We start from the raw sequence: 14,304 nt of genomic DNA, 5'->3' as shown, positions 1-14,304 counted from the left end.
AAGATTTCTTCTTCTTTATTTTGCAATGAGGATTTTCAGCTATTTTCTACCATTTCAATAAATTTTCCTCTTTTTCTTTACTCCGTTCTCTTTTGTCCATTTTCAGTGTTCTGAAGTTCTAGCACTAGTGGTAACTTTTTCAATGGAGAGTCAAAGTTCAGAGCTTTGACTGAGAACCAAAGATCTCAGAAGTTGTTGTTGGTACATCATTTATTGAGCAACAGAGATCATAGGAAGTAGACAGTGTCAATTTTCAGACTTCTTTACAATACGTGTACTAGCTATGGGTATTCTGCATTTCAGAAGCATTTTGTTTTCATTCTGATCATTGCCCACTACTTTTTGATACTTTATGAGTGAGATAATCACTGGGGATTTAGAGAGAAGTTTTGTGCCAAAAAAGCTGCCCGATTCATTCGTCTGGGAATTATGTAGACCAGAAAACACATAAATGTGGTAACCTTCTTATTTGTGCTCATAACCGTTGAAATGTTACCACTTGAGTCTGCAGTGTTCCTGTAGGATGGTAGGCCTTCTCAGATAAAAAAAAATTAAAATATTTCATATGGTGATGGAACTATACGTTTGAAGATAGGGGAAGTCCATGTTGAATGACTGGATGTAAAAAATATTAAGTCAGGAGTGTCTGGAAGTGGACTAAGTTCTTGTAGTCTCTTAGCATAAACTTCTTCCCCACTGTAGTAGATCTTGAACTCTATTTTCTCTGCATATATGCCTTGTCTCTTGGAAATTACTACAGATTAGATTCTATCACAAAATGTGACAGATTCCAATGTATTTGCTCACTTGTTATTGTTGCAGAAAGGATCTTTGAAGATCATGAAAATTTAGTTGAAAATCTCTTGAACTGGACAAGAGACAGTCAAAACAAACTAATGTTTGTGGAACGTATAGAGAAATACGCACTTTTCAAGAATCCACAGGTAAGCCTGAGATTTGTGCTGCGTGTGTGTGTGTGGCTGATGGCGATTTCTTCATTTTTTGGTAGCATTCATTTCCAAACCTTCATTTTGGTACTTGTATATGTGTTGAAATGCCAGGCAACTTTACACTTCAGCACTATGTACATCCACAATGTTGTTGACGCAAAGTCAATCCTTAGGAGACAGCCTTGAGCTGAAGCAATCTGTTTGCTAATGTGTCTGTGAGTAGTTTTAATGCACATGAAGGCAGGCCGTTTCCAGGGATTTACAGCCATAATTAGTGCTGCTCAATTATGTAAATATGCAAGAAAGGTGTTGACAGCTATTGCTAATAGTAATGTCTCTCCACCGTGCATTCTTGCATTGCTGTCAAGAAGGGGAAGACAAAATCTAAGAGAATAGCTACTCCATGGTTAAATGACAAATGAAGAGTGTGTGCCCCTTCCTGTGGAAGCTGGGACCTGCCTATATTCACCTGTGTTTCCTGCTCCCTGGCTCAGAAATAAAAGGCCCCTCTTCCTCTCAAATGGCCTCAAAGATCTCTCTTCTCTCAAATGGTCGCTGCAGACCTGGTATCTGGCAGCACTTCAGTATTGTAGGGGAGTGGGGGAGAAGAAACAGAAAAGCAGAAGGTGACTCTTGGAAGAATTTGCATTGAAAATTCACTTGATCTCTGTCCTAACTCTCACCTCTTCCCTTTTGAGTTTAGAGATTATTTTTATATCTGTATGGCATCTATATGCTAATTTATTTGATTTAAACTGGGTATCAATTTTGCATGTTCATCCTATGGGTCACCAGTTTACTTGATTTTATTTATTTTAAGAAAGATCTGAAAACCAGGTCTTATGCAAGGGCTTTGCACTGAAGCAGCAAAATTCTACATTCTTTCTAAAAGTTTATAGATTATAGGTTTACTCTTAGTACATATAGTAGGCACTGTCACAGGAGTGAGGTATCGGCATAAATCAAATATTTCTTCTTGCTTCAAAATATTGAACTTGTGAAACTTTGTGAATATTTGTTTTTTTTCCAGTATTAGAGCTAGGGGTTAGGAAGATGCTTTTCTTTGTCCCAGTCTTTCCCAAACTGAGTAAGAGTAAAAATCTTACTAAATAAGATATGGTGCCTGTATATTATTAAGTTCCTTTTAAGAAGTTGACAAGTATTTTATTTAGTAATTCTTTGTGAAAATAAATATTTCTATTCAGTAAAACTCAGACCAAGGTGGAAAGAAGTACATTGCTTCTATGTGTGCTTCTTTGAATGCAGAAATAACGACAGTATGTAACAGATCTCCAGGGGTTTCTTATATTTTTATTGTGGTATTTACAAGTTCATAGTATTTTCATTTCTGGATGCATTGTAACAGAGAGCTGTTTGATCTTTGGAAAGGCAGGATGAAGTTATGAGGCTATTAGGTAAGAATACAGACTGACTGGTATTTCTGGTAAAGGTGATTTTAAGTTACTTCAACGTATTATTTAGCAGTCTGTGAGTTTCAATTTGTCTACAAAGTTTTGTTCTTACTGCTACAGAAAAGTAAACAAGAAATGCCATTTGGCTTGATTTCAGAGTGCCTAAAGAAATATTAAACTTCATTTTGTTACAGAACTATCTTTTGGGGAAGAAAGAAACCTCTGAGATGGCAGACAGAAATAAAGAGGTGCTACTAGAGGTAAGAATTTCAAACCAGAAAGTCACTTTGGAGTTTGAAGACAAACTGCTAAAGGTTGTGGTGATTGAAATTGATGGACAAAGCAGAATGTAATTCTGGAAACTGAATGGAATGTGTTATATTTGAGATAGATGTCTGTTTTAATATAACTCTCTTTCAGATGTGATCAGTTAAAAAAAGTTTCTGTACTTAGTTTAGTAGCTGAAATACCATACACAGTGAAAATCAAATTGAGATTGTCCCTTGCTATGGCTAAAACCATTAATTTCAAGTTGAAATTTGGAGGACTGTGACCTGTTTTTTTGGCCTGTGGTGCTAGAGAATTTTTACTAGCACTTCCCAAATTTTCATTTCTAAAAAATTCCTAGAGCATGGGTCTGGAGACTGGTTTAAGTTAATATTTCAAATTTTGATAATAAGCAAAGTAGTATTTTTTTTTCCAATTACATTTTAAAATAAAAAACCCCAAAATACTGAATTTTAAGAAATGCATGACAGAAAACTAGTTATTATCAAACACATTAACCAGTTTACAGAAATAAGGGCATAAAAGTGTGGAGCAAATAAAGCACACAGTAAATATAACCTTCATAAGCTGAAAACTAAATATTTTTGTGACATGGCTGAAGTGCCATGGGTTCCACTTGATTTCCAGAATAATGATTATAATTTACATAGTTATCCAAAGGTAAATACTTGGGATATTTCATTTTGGATTAAACTTAAAACAGTTTAACTTAAAAGTAGCCTATGCATGTTATTAATATATAGTTAATATAGGTTTTAGTAAGTGTTTGTACGTATACTCTGGATGAAAAAAATTGTTTGAAGCGACAACATGCAGAAAATTGTAATTCTGCTTAATTCTTTCTGTCTTCTAAGATTATTCATAAGTCTCTGTGCTGCATATTAATCTGTAGTGTATTTAAAGCATTTGTTTTTCTTTGCTAGTTCTTTATAAATAGAACATTAGCAGAAGTTGCAGTGTTGTGGGCAGTTAGTAGCAGCACAGTACTCCTGGAATGAATTGCAGCTGTGTCTGATGGATGCACAGTTAGGTTTGTGTGTGCTTATACATATGAGGCTATATGAGGTGATCTTGTGACCTTAAAGCCATTGGGGGATCTATTACTGAGAAGCAGTAGTCAGAAAATCTTTACAGTAGCTGCTAATGATTTTTTGTCATTGTTGCACTGAGCACATACTCAGACACATATCATGCTTGTCTGAATTACCTTATTGCTTCTGTAATTTATCTGCAGTTCATATCTCATGTGAAAAAAGAGCTATCCCTGCTACAAGTGCATTCTTTGGATAAAGAATTTCAGTTATTCAAAACAAACCAGTGCATGCTCTCTGTTCTGTCTGTTTCCCAAACTGCTCTGTTTATTGGCAGGAATGCTTCTGTGGAAGTTCTGTAACTGTGCCAGAGATTGAGGGAGTTTTGTGGCTGAAAGAGGATGGTAAGAAATCTTGGAAGAAACGTTACTTCCTTCTTCGGGCTTCTGGAATCTACTACGTCCCTAAAGGGAAGGCGAAGGTATGCTACTTAAAGCAATTGCTCTGAATTGTTTATTGCTGTTAAACAGTGCACACAAGAGTTGGCTTTAAATTTTGGCTTAGCTGTGCCTTTCCAAGTCCCTTAATTATAAGGCTGGCTTTATCATGGAAATACTGTGTGAACTTTTGTGGCAGCACTTGATGTGGAGGGTGTAATCCCAGTTTAAAAATACAAGAATACAGGGGTCTGCTTTTTGAGTTAGCTTAGGGTTAGATGTTGAGAAATACTTGAGGAAAAGCTTTTGGTGGAGCTAAGAAGCTGGTCTTTGCTCAAGAAGAATTTGGACGGAGGACCAAATTGCTCTGCAAATGTCAATCATGAAGTATCAGACCAACTCCACAATGTCTACATAATTTCATTATGTTTAGTTAGTTTGTGTAAATGGGATTCCTATTGGACCAATTGGTGCTATTATTTTTTGAAACTAGTAAATGTAATTCCATTTCTTCAGGATCACTTACTGCTGTTCTCTGTATCAGTAATGCAAAGTAAGCAGAAAGACACTACAAATACATTACAGCTTCAAGGCTGGACTACTGTGTGTTCAAGTCATCCATGAATCCATCAGTCTTGACAGCATCAGATGATTCCCAGTACATCTGGGAATGAAGAGGAAATCTCTATCAGCACAACAGCTCCCTTTAGAGCTGAATGCATGTCAGATGTTCTTGCCATAATCTTTTGCTTCATTAAAACAATCTGTATGCGAGTAGCCTGTTGAAATTCTTTGCCCTGCACTCAATGCCAGACATCTTTAGAATTCTACTTACAGTCTCACTGGAATTTGGACACCTTGATTATTACCAAGGTGAAATATAACCTACAGCTGATAACTTCCTGATCAACCAATCATATTTACTTTCTCCTGATACCTGCTCTGAGTGAACAGTCTGAAGTGTTATCAAAAGACAAAATGCAGGCAAAACACAAAAACCAGACTGAATTTGGTTAAAAATCAAGGTGTGATGAAAGAGTTTATGCATAGCTGTATCCCCTTCTTGTGTTGGTAGCTTTTGTATCAGATTGAAACTAATATTTGACCTTAACTAGACCTTATATTGGTATTGGATCTTAGCATTAGACTGATTGTGTCAATGTCTGTGGATTTTTATAAAGATATTTTGTAAACGACCATTTTTGTATTTACTAGGTCTCACGGGATCTTGTGTGCTTTCTACAGCTAGACCATGTCAGTGTTTACTATGGACAGGACTATCGGAACAAATACAAGGCACCCACTGACTATTGTTTAGTGCTAAAGGTAACACTGCAGCAGTTGGCTATACCTTTAATACACTTTTACTTGTTCTGAAACATCAGCTGCTTTTAATCTGATTTTCCTTTAGTTCTTGTATACAATGTGAACAGTTAGTGAACATTTGTTGCCTGCTCTCTGTGCTGGTTGTGGCTTCATAAACGTTTTCATATTGCCCTGAATTGTTTTATTTCCAGACTGATGAGTGCCAGTCTATGTAATTGTTCATTACACTAGAAAAAAAGAACACTGAAGTCTTCTTTTCCATTTGGCAACTCTATACCTTACAACTGTTTAGGTTCAGAGATAATACCCCTTGAAATGCTAATTCCAGGGAGTTATCTTCTCCGTGTAGGTGCAGAGTAATGGAGAAATTAATATTAAAGATTCAAAGATACCCGTTATCGACCAACCTGAGGGAGAAGGGATGTTTTAAAGGAGGCATCTTCTGAGTATAAATGATAGGTAGAAAGAACAAGTAGCAAAATCTGTTACAAAACCAGTGAGCTGATCTTAAACAGATCTAATAACCTGAGTGCATAAAGTTATTTTAATTGAATCAACACATCTCCTAGTTTCTGTTGACTCCCACATAGTGTTCAGAATGGTGTCGGTTCCTGCAAGATAGCTGGGTACCAAGCTATTTTAAAACAGGCTTTCACACTGTGTTCACAGCAAGTAACATGTCTTGATGGATTTGAAATGGTGCCAGTAATAAGAGATGGTTATGGTTGCACTTTTCCCCTCCCTGCTCTGGAGCTCATGTGGAGTTGTACATGTCCTGTTTACTGTGCCTGGAGTGTGTGGCTGCCTGTCCACTGCCTGAAAAAGGATTTCATTTTCCAGTGGACCGGGCAACATGTCTTGCAGCCCACCAAGGAGACACAGAATATTAAATATGGGACATGATATTACTCGAGAAAGTACACAGCTGAAACTGGAAGTATTTTCCATGTTCTTATAGGTCATTGAATGCAAACAAAAACGTCAGTATTTGTAGGTGTATATAAATTCCTTGAAGTAAATTGATTTTTCTACTTACATGTCCCTTTTCTCTATATCATTTGGACAGGTTAATAGTAAATTATATTTTCAGATTTTGACTACATAAAGTAGATTTAAAAAAAAATTATTGCCATTCTGAGCATAAAACTTAATGGCAACGTTACTGAAGACACAAAAATGTGTAGAAATTGTCCCTAAGTAAATTAATGGGGGGTAGATCTTGTTGGGTAACTTACACCAAGTGAAGCTATATTTTCTGTGTGGAACTGATGAATCTCCAAATTATTATATTAAGCAGGATTCAGTTCTGCCTTCAACAGTTTTTATAATGTTAGATCAATGTTTTCAGTTAGTACTAATATATAGAAACCACACAGTTTTTGTGCCACAAAGGCTCACTAAGCTAGGAGGTATCTCCTTTGGGACAGGTGAATGGCAGATAGAAACTGAAGGCCCAGTTCTCTACTGATATCCAGACTGGATTTGTCTTTATCTTCACTGCTTTATTTATATCAAAACTTAGTGTGCTTACGTTAGGTGCTGTGCTATTGTTAAATGTAACATTTGAGTGCTACTGTACAAAGTTAACTCCTTGGTCCTAAATGTCAGATTTCTGAGAAGTTCTTTTATTTCTATATAATCAAAGTTTTGAGCAAGTCCAGGAAGAAGCTGGTTGGTTAGCAAAGTAATTGTATTTTCTTCTAAAGACTCTTCTTTGTTATACAACATGAATGTGTAGGAGGTTGGTAGTGAAAAATGAAAACATCTATTATTGTAAGTAAATGTATTATATATATTCTCTTTATGGACAGAAACATCTTATGTTCATTTTAAAATAATTGTGTTGGAAATGAGAATTTTAGAATAGGATAGGATAGAATATTCTGAAAAAATTTTTGAAGTTCTTTGACATATGTTTCAGACAGTCTTCAGTAAAACTTCAATACCTACAATCCTCTAGCAAAACTGTTCTGTCACTGAGCTGTAAGCTAACAGAGGAAATGATAAGAACTGGGGTATTCAGTTACCCCAACAGCTGAGAGACCTGTAACTCCTATAGCGTGGACAGGAAACAACTGAATAGTCCATCCAGAATGATTTCCAATGTGTGATTTTTAAAAAACATGCATTTGTTTCTTGACTGCTGAGTTGATAAATACAGTGCCTTTACATTTTTTATACGTCTGTGTGGGAGCAGCAAGTATTTTTAGATGATAGCCCTGTTACCAGTAAGGTGAGAACCTTGAAGGCTCTACAAGCTGAAAATCGAATTATGCTTAACAGCATGTCATTTGGGGAGTGTCTCACTTAAGCCTGCAAAGACTGAGAAGACCAGTGTGTTTGTTTTCCTCTAGTTTGGGAGATTTCTGTGTGAGAGAAAGGTGATATACCATTTGTCTTTGTCAAGTGGTCAGTCCGTAGGTACAGAAGACTCTTAGTGGGTAGAAAGTACTACAGCCCTAGAATAGTGAAAGACTAGCCCTTTCTTAGTGTTTCAAATCAGTGTGTGCTGGACACACTTCCAAATGTGTGGGTCAAGCAATCCCCATTGATACTCACCTTCTGGAACATTTTTAAGTGGGCTTAAATACAGATTACTGTTGAAGAGCTTCCAGCATTAGGTTTTTCTGTATAGACATCAGCAAATAAATGCTTTCCTTGCATTCCTAGCTATGAAAACATTGATGAGAATGTACAATTTTTTGCAGCATCCTCAGATCCAGAAGAAATCCCAGTATATCAAATATCTTTGCTGTGATGATGTAAGAACTCTACACCAATGGATCAATGGCATTCGCATTGCTAAGGTAACCTCCAGGTAGTCTTACACTGTTGTCTTGAGTAGTTGTCATCACCTGCTTAAAGCCATTTACAGTTACTTAGCAAAATCTAACTTCCCTCTGTTTAACTGTTCTGAACATGAACTGTAAAATCTTCGTACATTTTTCATTCCTTAGCAAAATTATTAGGCTTTGTTATAATAATTCGGTAATTGGGCCTTTTCTTCTTGTTTCTGCTGCACTCCTGTCACATGACACAGTTCTGACATCATAGATAGATTTTAGCCAGCTCCTTTCAGATTTTTAGAAAAACAGGGCTTATGGGAAAAGAGAATTTAGAAAATAGAGCTGATTTTCAAGATCCTCAGCTTGTCTTAGTTTATTCATTGGGCCATTTCTTGCTTGACACTGTCTTTCTAGCATAAATAAATTGTTTTTCTTTCTTTCAGCAATTCACTAATCCTATTAATATTCCCTGAACTACTTCCCATAGAGCCTGTGTTGCTTTGGGGGAACTGGCAGGAGGAAAGACGTAATAGAGAAGCCAGAGGTGGAGCTCAACAGTCTGAAAAGAGTGTACAGCATCTAACAATATAGAGTTGTTAAACTTGTTTGTGATTTTGCTTAGTACGGGAAGCAACTATACATGAACTATCAGGAAGCATTGAAGAGAACAGAATCAGCGTATGACTGGACCTCCTTGTCTAGCTCCAGTATCAAGTCAGGCTCCAGCTCATCTAGTTTGCCAGGTAACAATGTGGTCTATCTCATAATACAAAAAAATCAATTGCCTTTTTTATCATCTGCTGTCTGGATGCCTCAAGAGAGGCTATTGCAGAAATTGACTGTTTCTCCAAAGTTTTTTATGCTATGTTCATAGGCTTTATAACATTCTGTACATGTATATCTATATATATATGCATACAGGTAAAAACCTATTTTGCTGTATTACTTGCAGTGATGTTTGTATTTGAAATACGCAGCAGTTTCTTGTTCACCTCCAAAAAACAATGTTTTTCTTATACTGAGAGGAGGAAACGTCATTTCAAATTCCTGATGCCTCTATGTTCACCTATTTGAAAAATCAAATGTATATTGTAATGATGCATAGACCATATATATATAGTTCTCAAACTGCTTTGTTGACTGAAATGTTTGAAATTGGAAAATGAGGACTAGCCCCTGCCCAAAGGCAAAGATCTAAACAATCTCTTTAGAGAAAATTTTGAAAATACTGTTTCTGTTTCCATGTCAAATTGTGCATGCCTGCATTAATGTGCTCCTGTTTATCTGTCAACAGAACTGGGGCTGATTTCTTGTTGCATGTAATAGTTTAACAATTGATAAATAGTTTATACTGTGTAATTTAATTGTTCAGAGCTGACTGATGCTTTGGTGGGTTATTCAGAACCTTCAGGATATTGAAAATGTACTGTTGTGTGAAGGTGTTTTGTCCGCCACAGATACAGGTTGGGAAGTAATGCTACTGAATTAGACAGGTTCAGAAAGTAGCCTGTAAGAATGAGCTAAGCAAATGCAGCCTAACTGGGAAGGTACCTTGTTGTTTCAACTGTGTGGCACAGCAGTAAATTCTTGGATACTGACAATTTGTCCATCCAAGCTGGGTGTTTTTCGGGTAAAGTGTAAATTCTTGTAGGGAGCTGAGCCACAGCTCACCAGCCCAGCATGTTCTGCCAAAGTTGCATTCCAGCCTGTGCCAGGACACTATGGGATTACACAGAAGGCAGGTGCATCTGACATGCTGTCATCCTTGTGCAGCTTCAAGTTTGCTTAATACTGGGCATTTGCTGCACTGTTTTGTTTTCCAGATGGTAATGGCTTGGATGTGAGCTACAGCTTATGCAGTCATTACTGGGAGCTGTGGCCTCTGGGGACATGTTTAACAAGTCAGAGTTGCATTATAAGCGTATTGACATTACTCTTACATTCAGAAACATACGCTAACTGTTCCTTAACTTTTTTTCTGAACAGAATCTCAATCAAATCATTCTAATCAGTCTGACAGTGGAGTTTCTGACACCCAGACAGCTGGACATGTCCGTTCCCAAAGCATTGTCAGCTCCATGTTCTCTGAAGCCTGGAAACGAGGCACTCAACTGGAGGAATCCAGCAAGGTAACAAGAAGACTTTAATTTGAGAGCCAACACCCAACAAAATGTATGAGACAGTGTTGTACCTATTCCACCTCTGTCTTGAGTGGCATTTCTTCTCTGTTTTATGTAGTTAATTTACACTGCTATATAATTGGTTTTTAGGATTCACTTTTTCAGGTAATTCAGCCCTGCAACTTTCTGTTCTTTATTTTATTTGTGTGCATAGAAGTTTTTTGTTCTTTGAAGGCATTATATAGCCCCTCTCACAGAGTCCTATTTACTAATGTTGAATGAAGACAAAATAAAAAGATAAGCTGTTAACACGTTGAATGAAATTCTTTCACTAAGATCTTTCTCCAGTTAAGTAGCACATCTTTCCTTTGTAAAGATGTGAATGACTGGGGCCTCAAAGCAGGTGTATATATATTTTGAAGTACTTCAGTAGTTTTTACTCGAAAGTGTTCTATTATGTGGAAATAGAACCAGTAACCTCAGATGCAGTCAAGACTAAAGTACTGACATTATCAGCAGTTGTAGTTTAAGGCAGATGTGGTATCTCCTGTTGCTGGTAGAGAGTTACAGAAGACTTTAACCCATTGAGGCTGGGGTTCAGGTCTGTTGTGATTTGATTAGTTTTCTGTTCTTTCTATGGCTAACTGTTGTAGTTCCTGGGGAAGATTTCCATGCACAGGAGAAATTCCACTGAAGCTGTTTGTTGTCAGGTTTGAAGGAATCTCCAGGTTCCTGAACAGCCTTGATGTCATTAACTGAGCACCTACGTGTGGAAGTGCACTATGAGAAGTTGTCATTACTGCTGTTAGTTCTGAATCTTCCCCAGACCCCAGGTTCAAGCTAGAGAAAGAAGCTTTTTAAAACCAAAACCACAGGCCAATACACCTGGCACTGGTGCTTCAAATAAATAACTAAAAATAAGATAACACATCTCCATTTCAAATGAGAAAGCATATGACAGTGTGAAAGCTGACATGGCTGCATCCTTTGGGATTCATAACTTTTCTGCAATGTCTGCTGGCTTGGAAGTTGTCTGATTCTAATGATAATATAGTACTCAGTCCAGGAATGTAGTTTGCTAAGTTTTGGTCCAAGTTTTCTATTGCATGAGTGCAACACATGGTGCATGTCCATTAGCAGATGGCTTCTGTGTGGGTATAGGATGCATCATTTCTGCAGGAGTGAGCTGCATGAGATGGGGCCTTTGCTAGCAGGTATCCAACAGAGGTGAAAGACTACTGCTGTGAGAATGATAATGTTACTGTTCCCTCAAGGTTTGGGTTCAGTGTAAATCCTGCTGCTACTTTGTGAGATTTTAAGCAAAAGTTTGAAGTTCACTACCTTGGAGTTACTGTTTTTCTTTGTCAAGTCTGTAGTGCTGCTGGCAATTGCTCATTTAAACCCCAAGAATTTCTATGCTACCTGATTCAAGCCATGGTAAGAATAAAATATTCGAAATGCTTCCTGCATTAAGAAAGCTATCCATGTACATGTATCAAAATTTCATCAATTTGAATTCCTTTCTGCAAATCCAAGAAAAGGTGTATTTCTTCACCTTATACATAACACAGGTAAATGGATTGCCCTAAAACTTCCAAAGAATCCAAATGAAATGAACTGAGTAAACTTACAGAAGCTGTGTTAAACAATTGAGTACATTGGTGACAAATTTACTTTCAGAGAAACTACAGTGTAAATCTGGCCCAGGGAACTTGAATAGCTAGGAAATCAGACCGGCAGTGGAACATGTTAAACAGTGTGGCAAGAAAGGCAACAGCAGCGTTCAAGAATTGTAATTTACATGGGAAGGTGTTACCAGTGATGCTGAGACGTGCTTTAGTCAGATTTGTCTCCAGTTACCTCAGAGGCAGCTTTGCTACAGTGCTTTGGTGTCAAAGCTGGCTTAAGAAGTTCATGTGGGCAGGTTGCTGCCAAGTGGCAGAATTTTCCTGCATGTCCCTTCCCCTTGTGCAACAGCTCTCTGCCACCTTGTCAGCCTTGGCTCCTTCCCCTGGGCAGGGAGGGCAGAACAGAGCATGATGTGTCTCAGCAGGGACATGGCACTGGTGCTCTTTCCAGCCAGGGTGTTGTATTAGTACCTCACCAAATTAATAATGGGTGAGTTCTGCCCACTTTGCCCTCATTTACCAGTTGCCAGTAACTTCCCAATAATTTCTTAAAGTCAAAAACCTACTGAGATTTCTAGAGATCTGTCATATTTGATGTGAATTGATAACCAGTCCAAAAACATGGGAAAAGAGATGGCAAACAGTTCAATTGCAAAAGTTTGTTTTCTCGAGAAAAAAATAGCTTAAAAAAAAAAAAAAGCACAGTTAATATAAAAAGAGGTCCTATTGTTTTTATAGCATTTTTTTAGAGTTCCAGATAGTCATGAAGATGCATATTACAAATAGGAATTGCCAGTATGCAACAAGTAATTTCTCAAGATACACAGAAGGACATCACATAATTAGAAGTACAAAAATGGACAAATTAATCTCTCTCAATGTTCTTTTGTAAACAAAGTATCACAGAATGTGTTTCTGTGATACTTTGAATATGTTGACATTTAATTTGATTATGGAAATGGGAGGGGCTCCCCCTCCTGAGATGCCCAATTGTCTTTTCTCTGTCCTGAGTGTTTAATTTGTTCACTATGAAGATGACTGTCTTCAATGGATATAAGGAAAACACCACCCTCTTTAAAGTATACCTAAGATTAAGAAAAACTTTTCCCAAAGTGCAGATAATCCAGCTGCTTCATATTTTGAAAGATTGCTCTTTGCCCAAAGAATACTTTATTCATTTGTTTGTAGTTGGGCAGTGAGAAGCTCATTAAGTCTCATTTTGCTTGTTAGATTTTGAACACCTTATTTCAAATGGTATGCTACAACAAATACCCAAATACATGCTCACTGTGTCTGCTTTAAGGGACAAATTCAAGATTCCCCAAGGTCTTGCCATTCAGGGATAGCTATTCTGTTATGCCTTCATCTCCCTCTCTGTCTGTTTTATGCTGCTTTATTTTTCCTGTTGCCTTTTGCTGTCTCAGGTGTCAAAAGTGAAGCTCAGCACAACTAAGGGCAGCACACCCATGGTGCCTTATACAGGGCACAATTAAGGTCAGGTGATGCTAATTGAAAATTATTAACTTGGGTGACTGGGAGAATGGTAATTTACAGACTAACACTTGCAAGAGATCAAGATTTCTGTTTTGTAATGTGAACACCTTGATTTAGTTCCAGACCTGTTAATATTCTTGCCTTCCAGATCTAATGTGACAGGTAGAGGCACACCCCATGTTTGTCATAAAATCACTGTTTATTGCTTCTGACTCAAATTCTTTTGATGGCATTCTGCACATACAGACACTGTGCACCTGTGTTTAGAACAAAGCAATATGTAAATGTGCTCTTCCCGTGCAGATGAGCATAATTGGGCTTACTTATTGCACAGTTTCTACTAATAAGGTATAGATATCCAGTGTGGTCAGTCACCATGGTGGTGGTGTATTTCTAATGCATGTTTCTATGCTGTGCACTGTGAAATTCACAACTTAGCTTGTAGTCAAAACACTTTGTATTAGGAGGGTGTTTATAAATTTGAGTAATGCAATTGTCATTTTAATTTTTAAGAGGAATGTAAGGCTTACAGTTTTTGAGAAATAACTTGATCACAACACAAGTAGACTAAAATACTGCCTGCTGCTTTCCCATTGATCCTTCCATTAGTCAGCTTTTCCCTGTTTTTCCTTATTTTTTTTTCTGTATAACATATGAGTTGCATGTGTAACTTTCCTTTCTCAAGTTTACTTTGTTTTGCAGATGTCTAAATATTTCCTTCTGGGTAAATTTTCTAGGAAAACTTGGTTCTTCTTCTTTTTGCCTATTTTTTCCTTGCCAGTCTTGGATAGTAGAGCATGTGAAAGAAAAATATCTCAGGACTATTCCTGTG

The 14,304-nt window shown here is 37.3% G+C and overlaps 1 protein-coding gene across 2 annotated transcripts in view; it reads left to right on the top strand.

Annotated features, from left to right (window-relative positions):
• The window catches only part of RAPH1 (Ras association (RalGDS/AF-6) and pleckstrin homology domains 1), an 84,212-nt gene that overhangs the window by 61,466 nt on the left and 8,442 nt on the right, over positions 1-14,304 (top strand). For both annotated transcript variants that reach the window (XM_030277617.4, XM_030277618.4), the window contains 7 exons: positions 823-944; positions 2,557-2,622; positions 4,019-4,162; positions 5,334-5,444; positions 8,153-8,251; positions 8,853-8,973; positions 10,217-10,359. In XM_030277617.4, coding sequence (XP_030133477.3) covers positions 823-944; positions 2,557-2,622; positions 4,019-4,162; positions 5,334-5,444; positions 8,153-8,251; positions 8,853-8,973; positions 10,217-10,359 — 806 coding nt within the window. The remainder of the gene's footprint in view (positions 1-822; positions 945-2,556; positions 2,623-4,018; positions 4,163-5,333; positions 5,445-8,152; positions 8,252-8,852; positions 8,974-10,216; positions 10,360-14,304) is intronic.

The sequence above is a fragment of the Taeniopygia guttata genome, chromosome 7 (genome assembly GCF_048771995.1).
Source record: "Taeniopygia guttata chromosome 7, bTaeGut7.mat, whole genome shotgun sequence".
In the NCBI taxonomy this organism is placed as follows: domain Eukaryota; kingdom Metazoa; phylum Chordata; class Aves; order Passeriformes; family Estrildidae; genus Taeniopygia; species Taeniopygia guttata.
The sequence above is the reverse complement of the archived record's forward strand: the minus strand, read 5'-3'. Positions and strand labels throughout refer to the sequence as shown.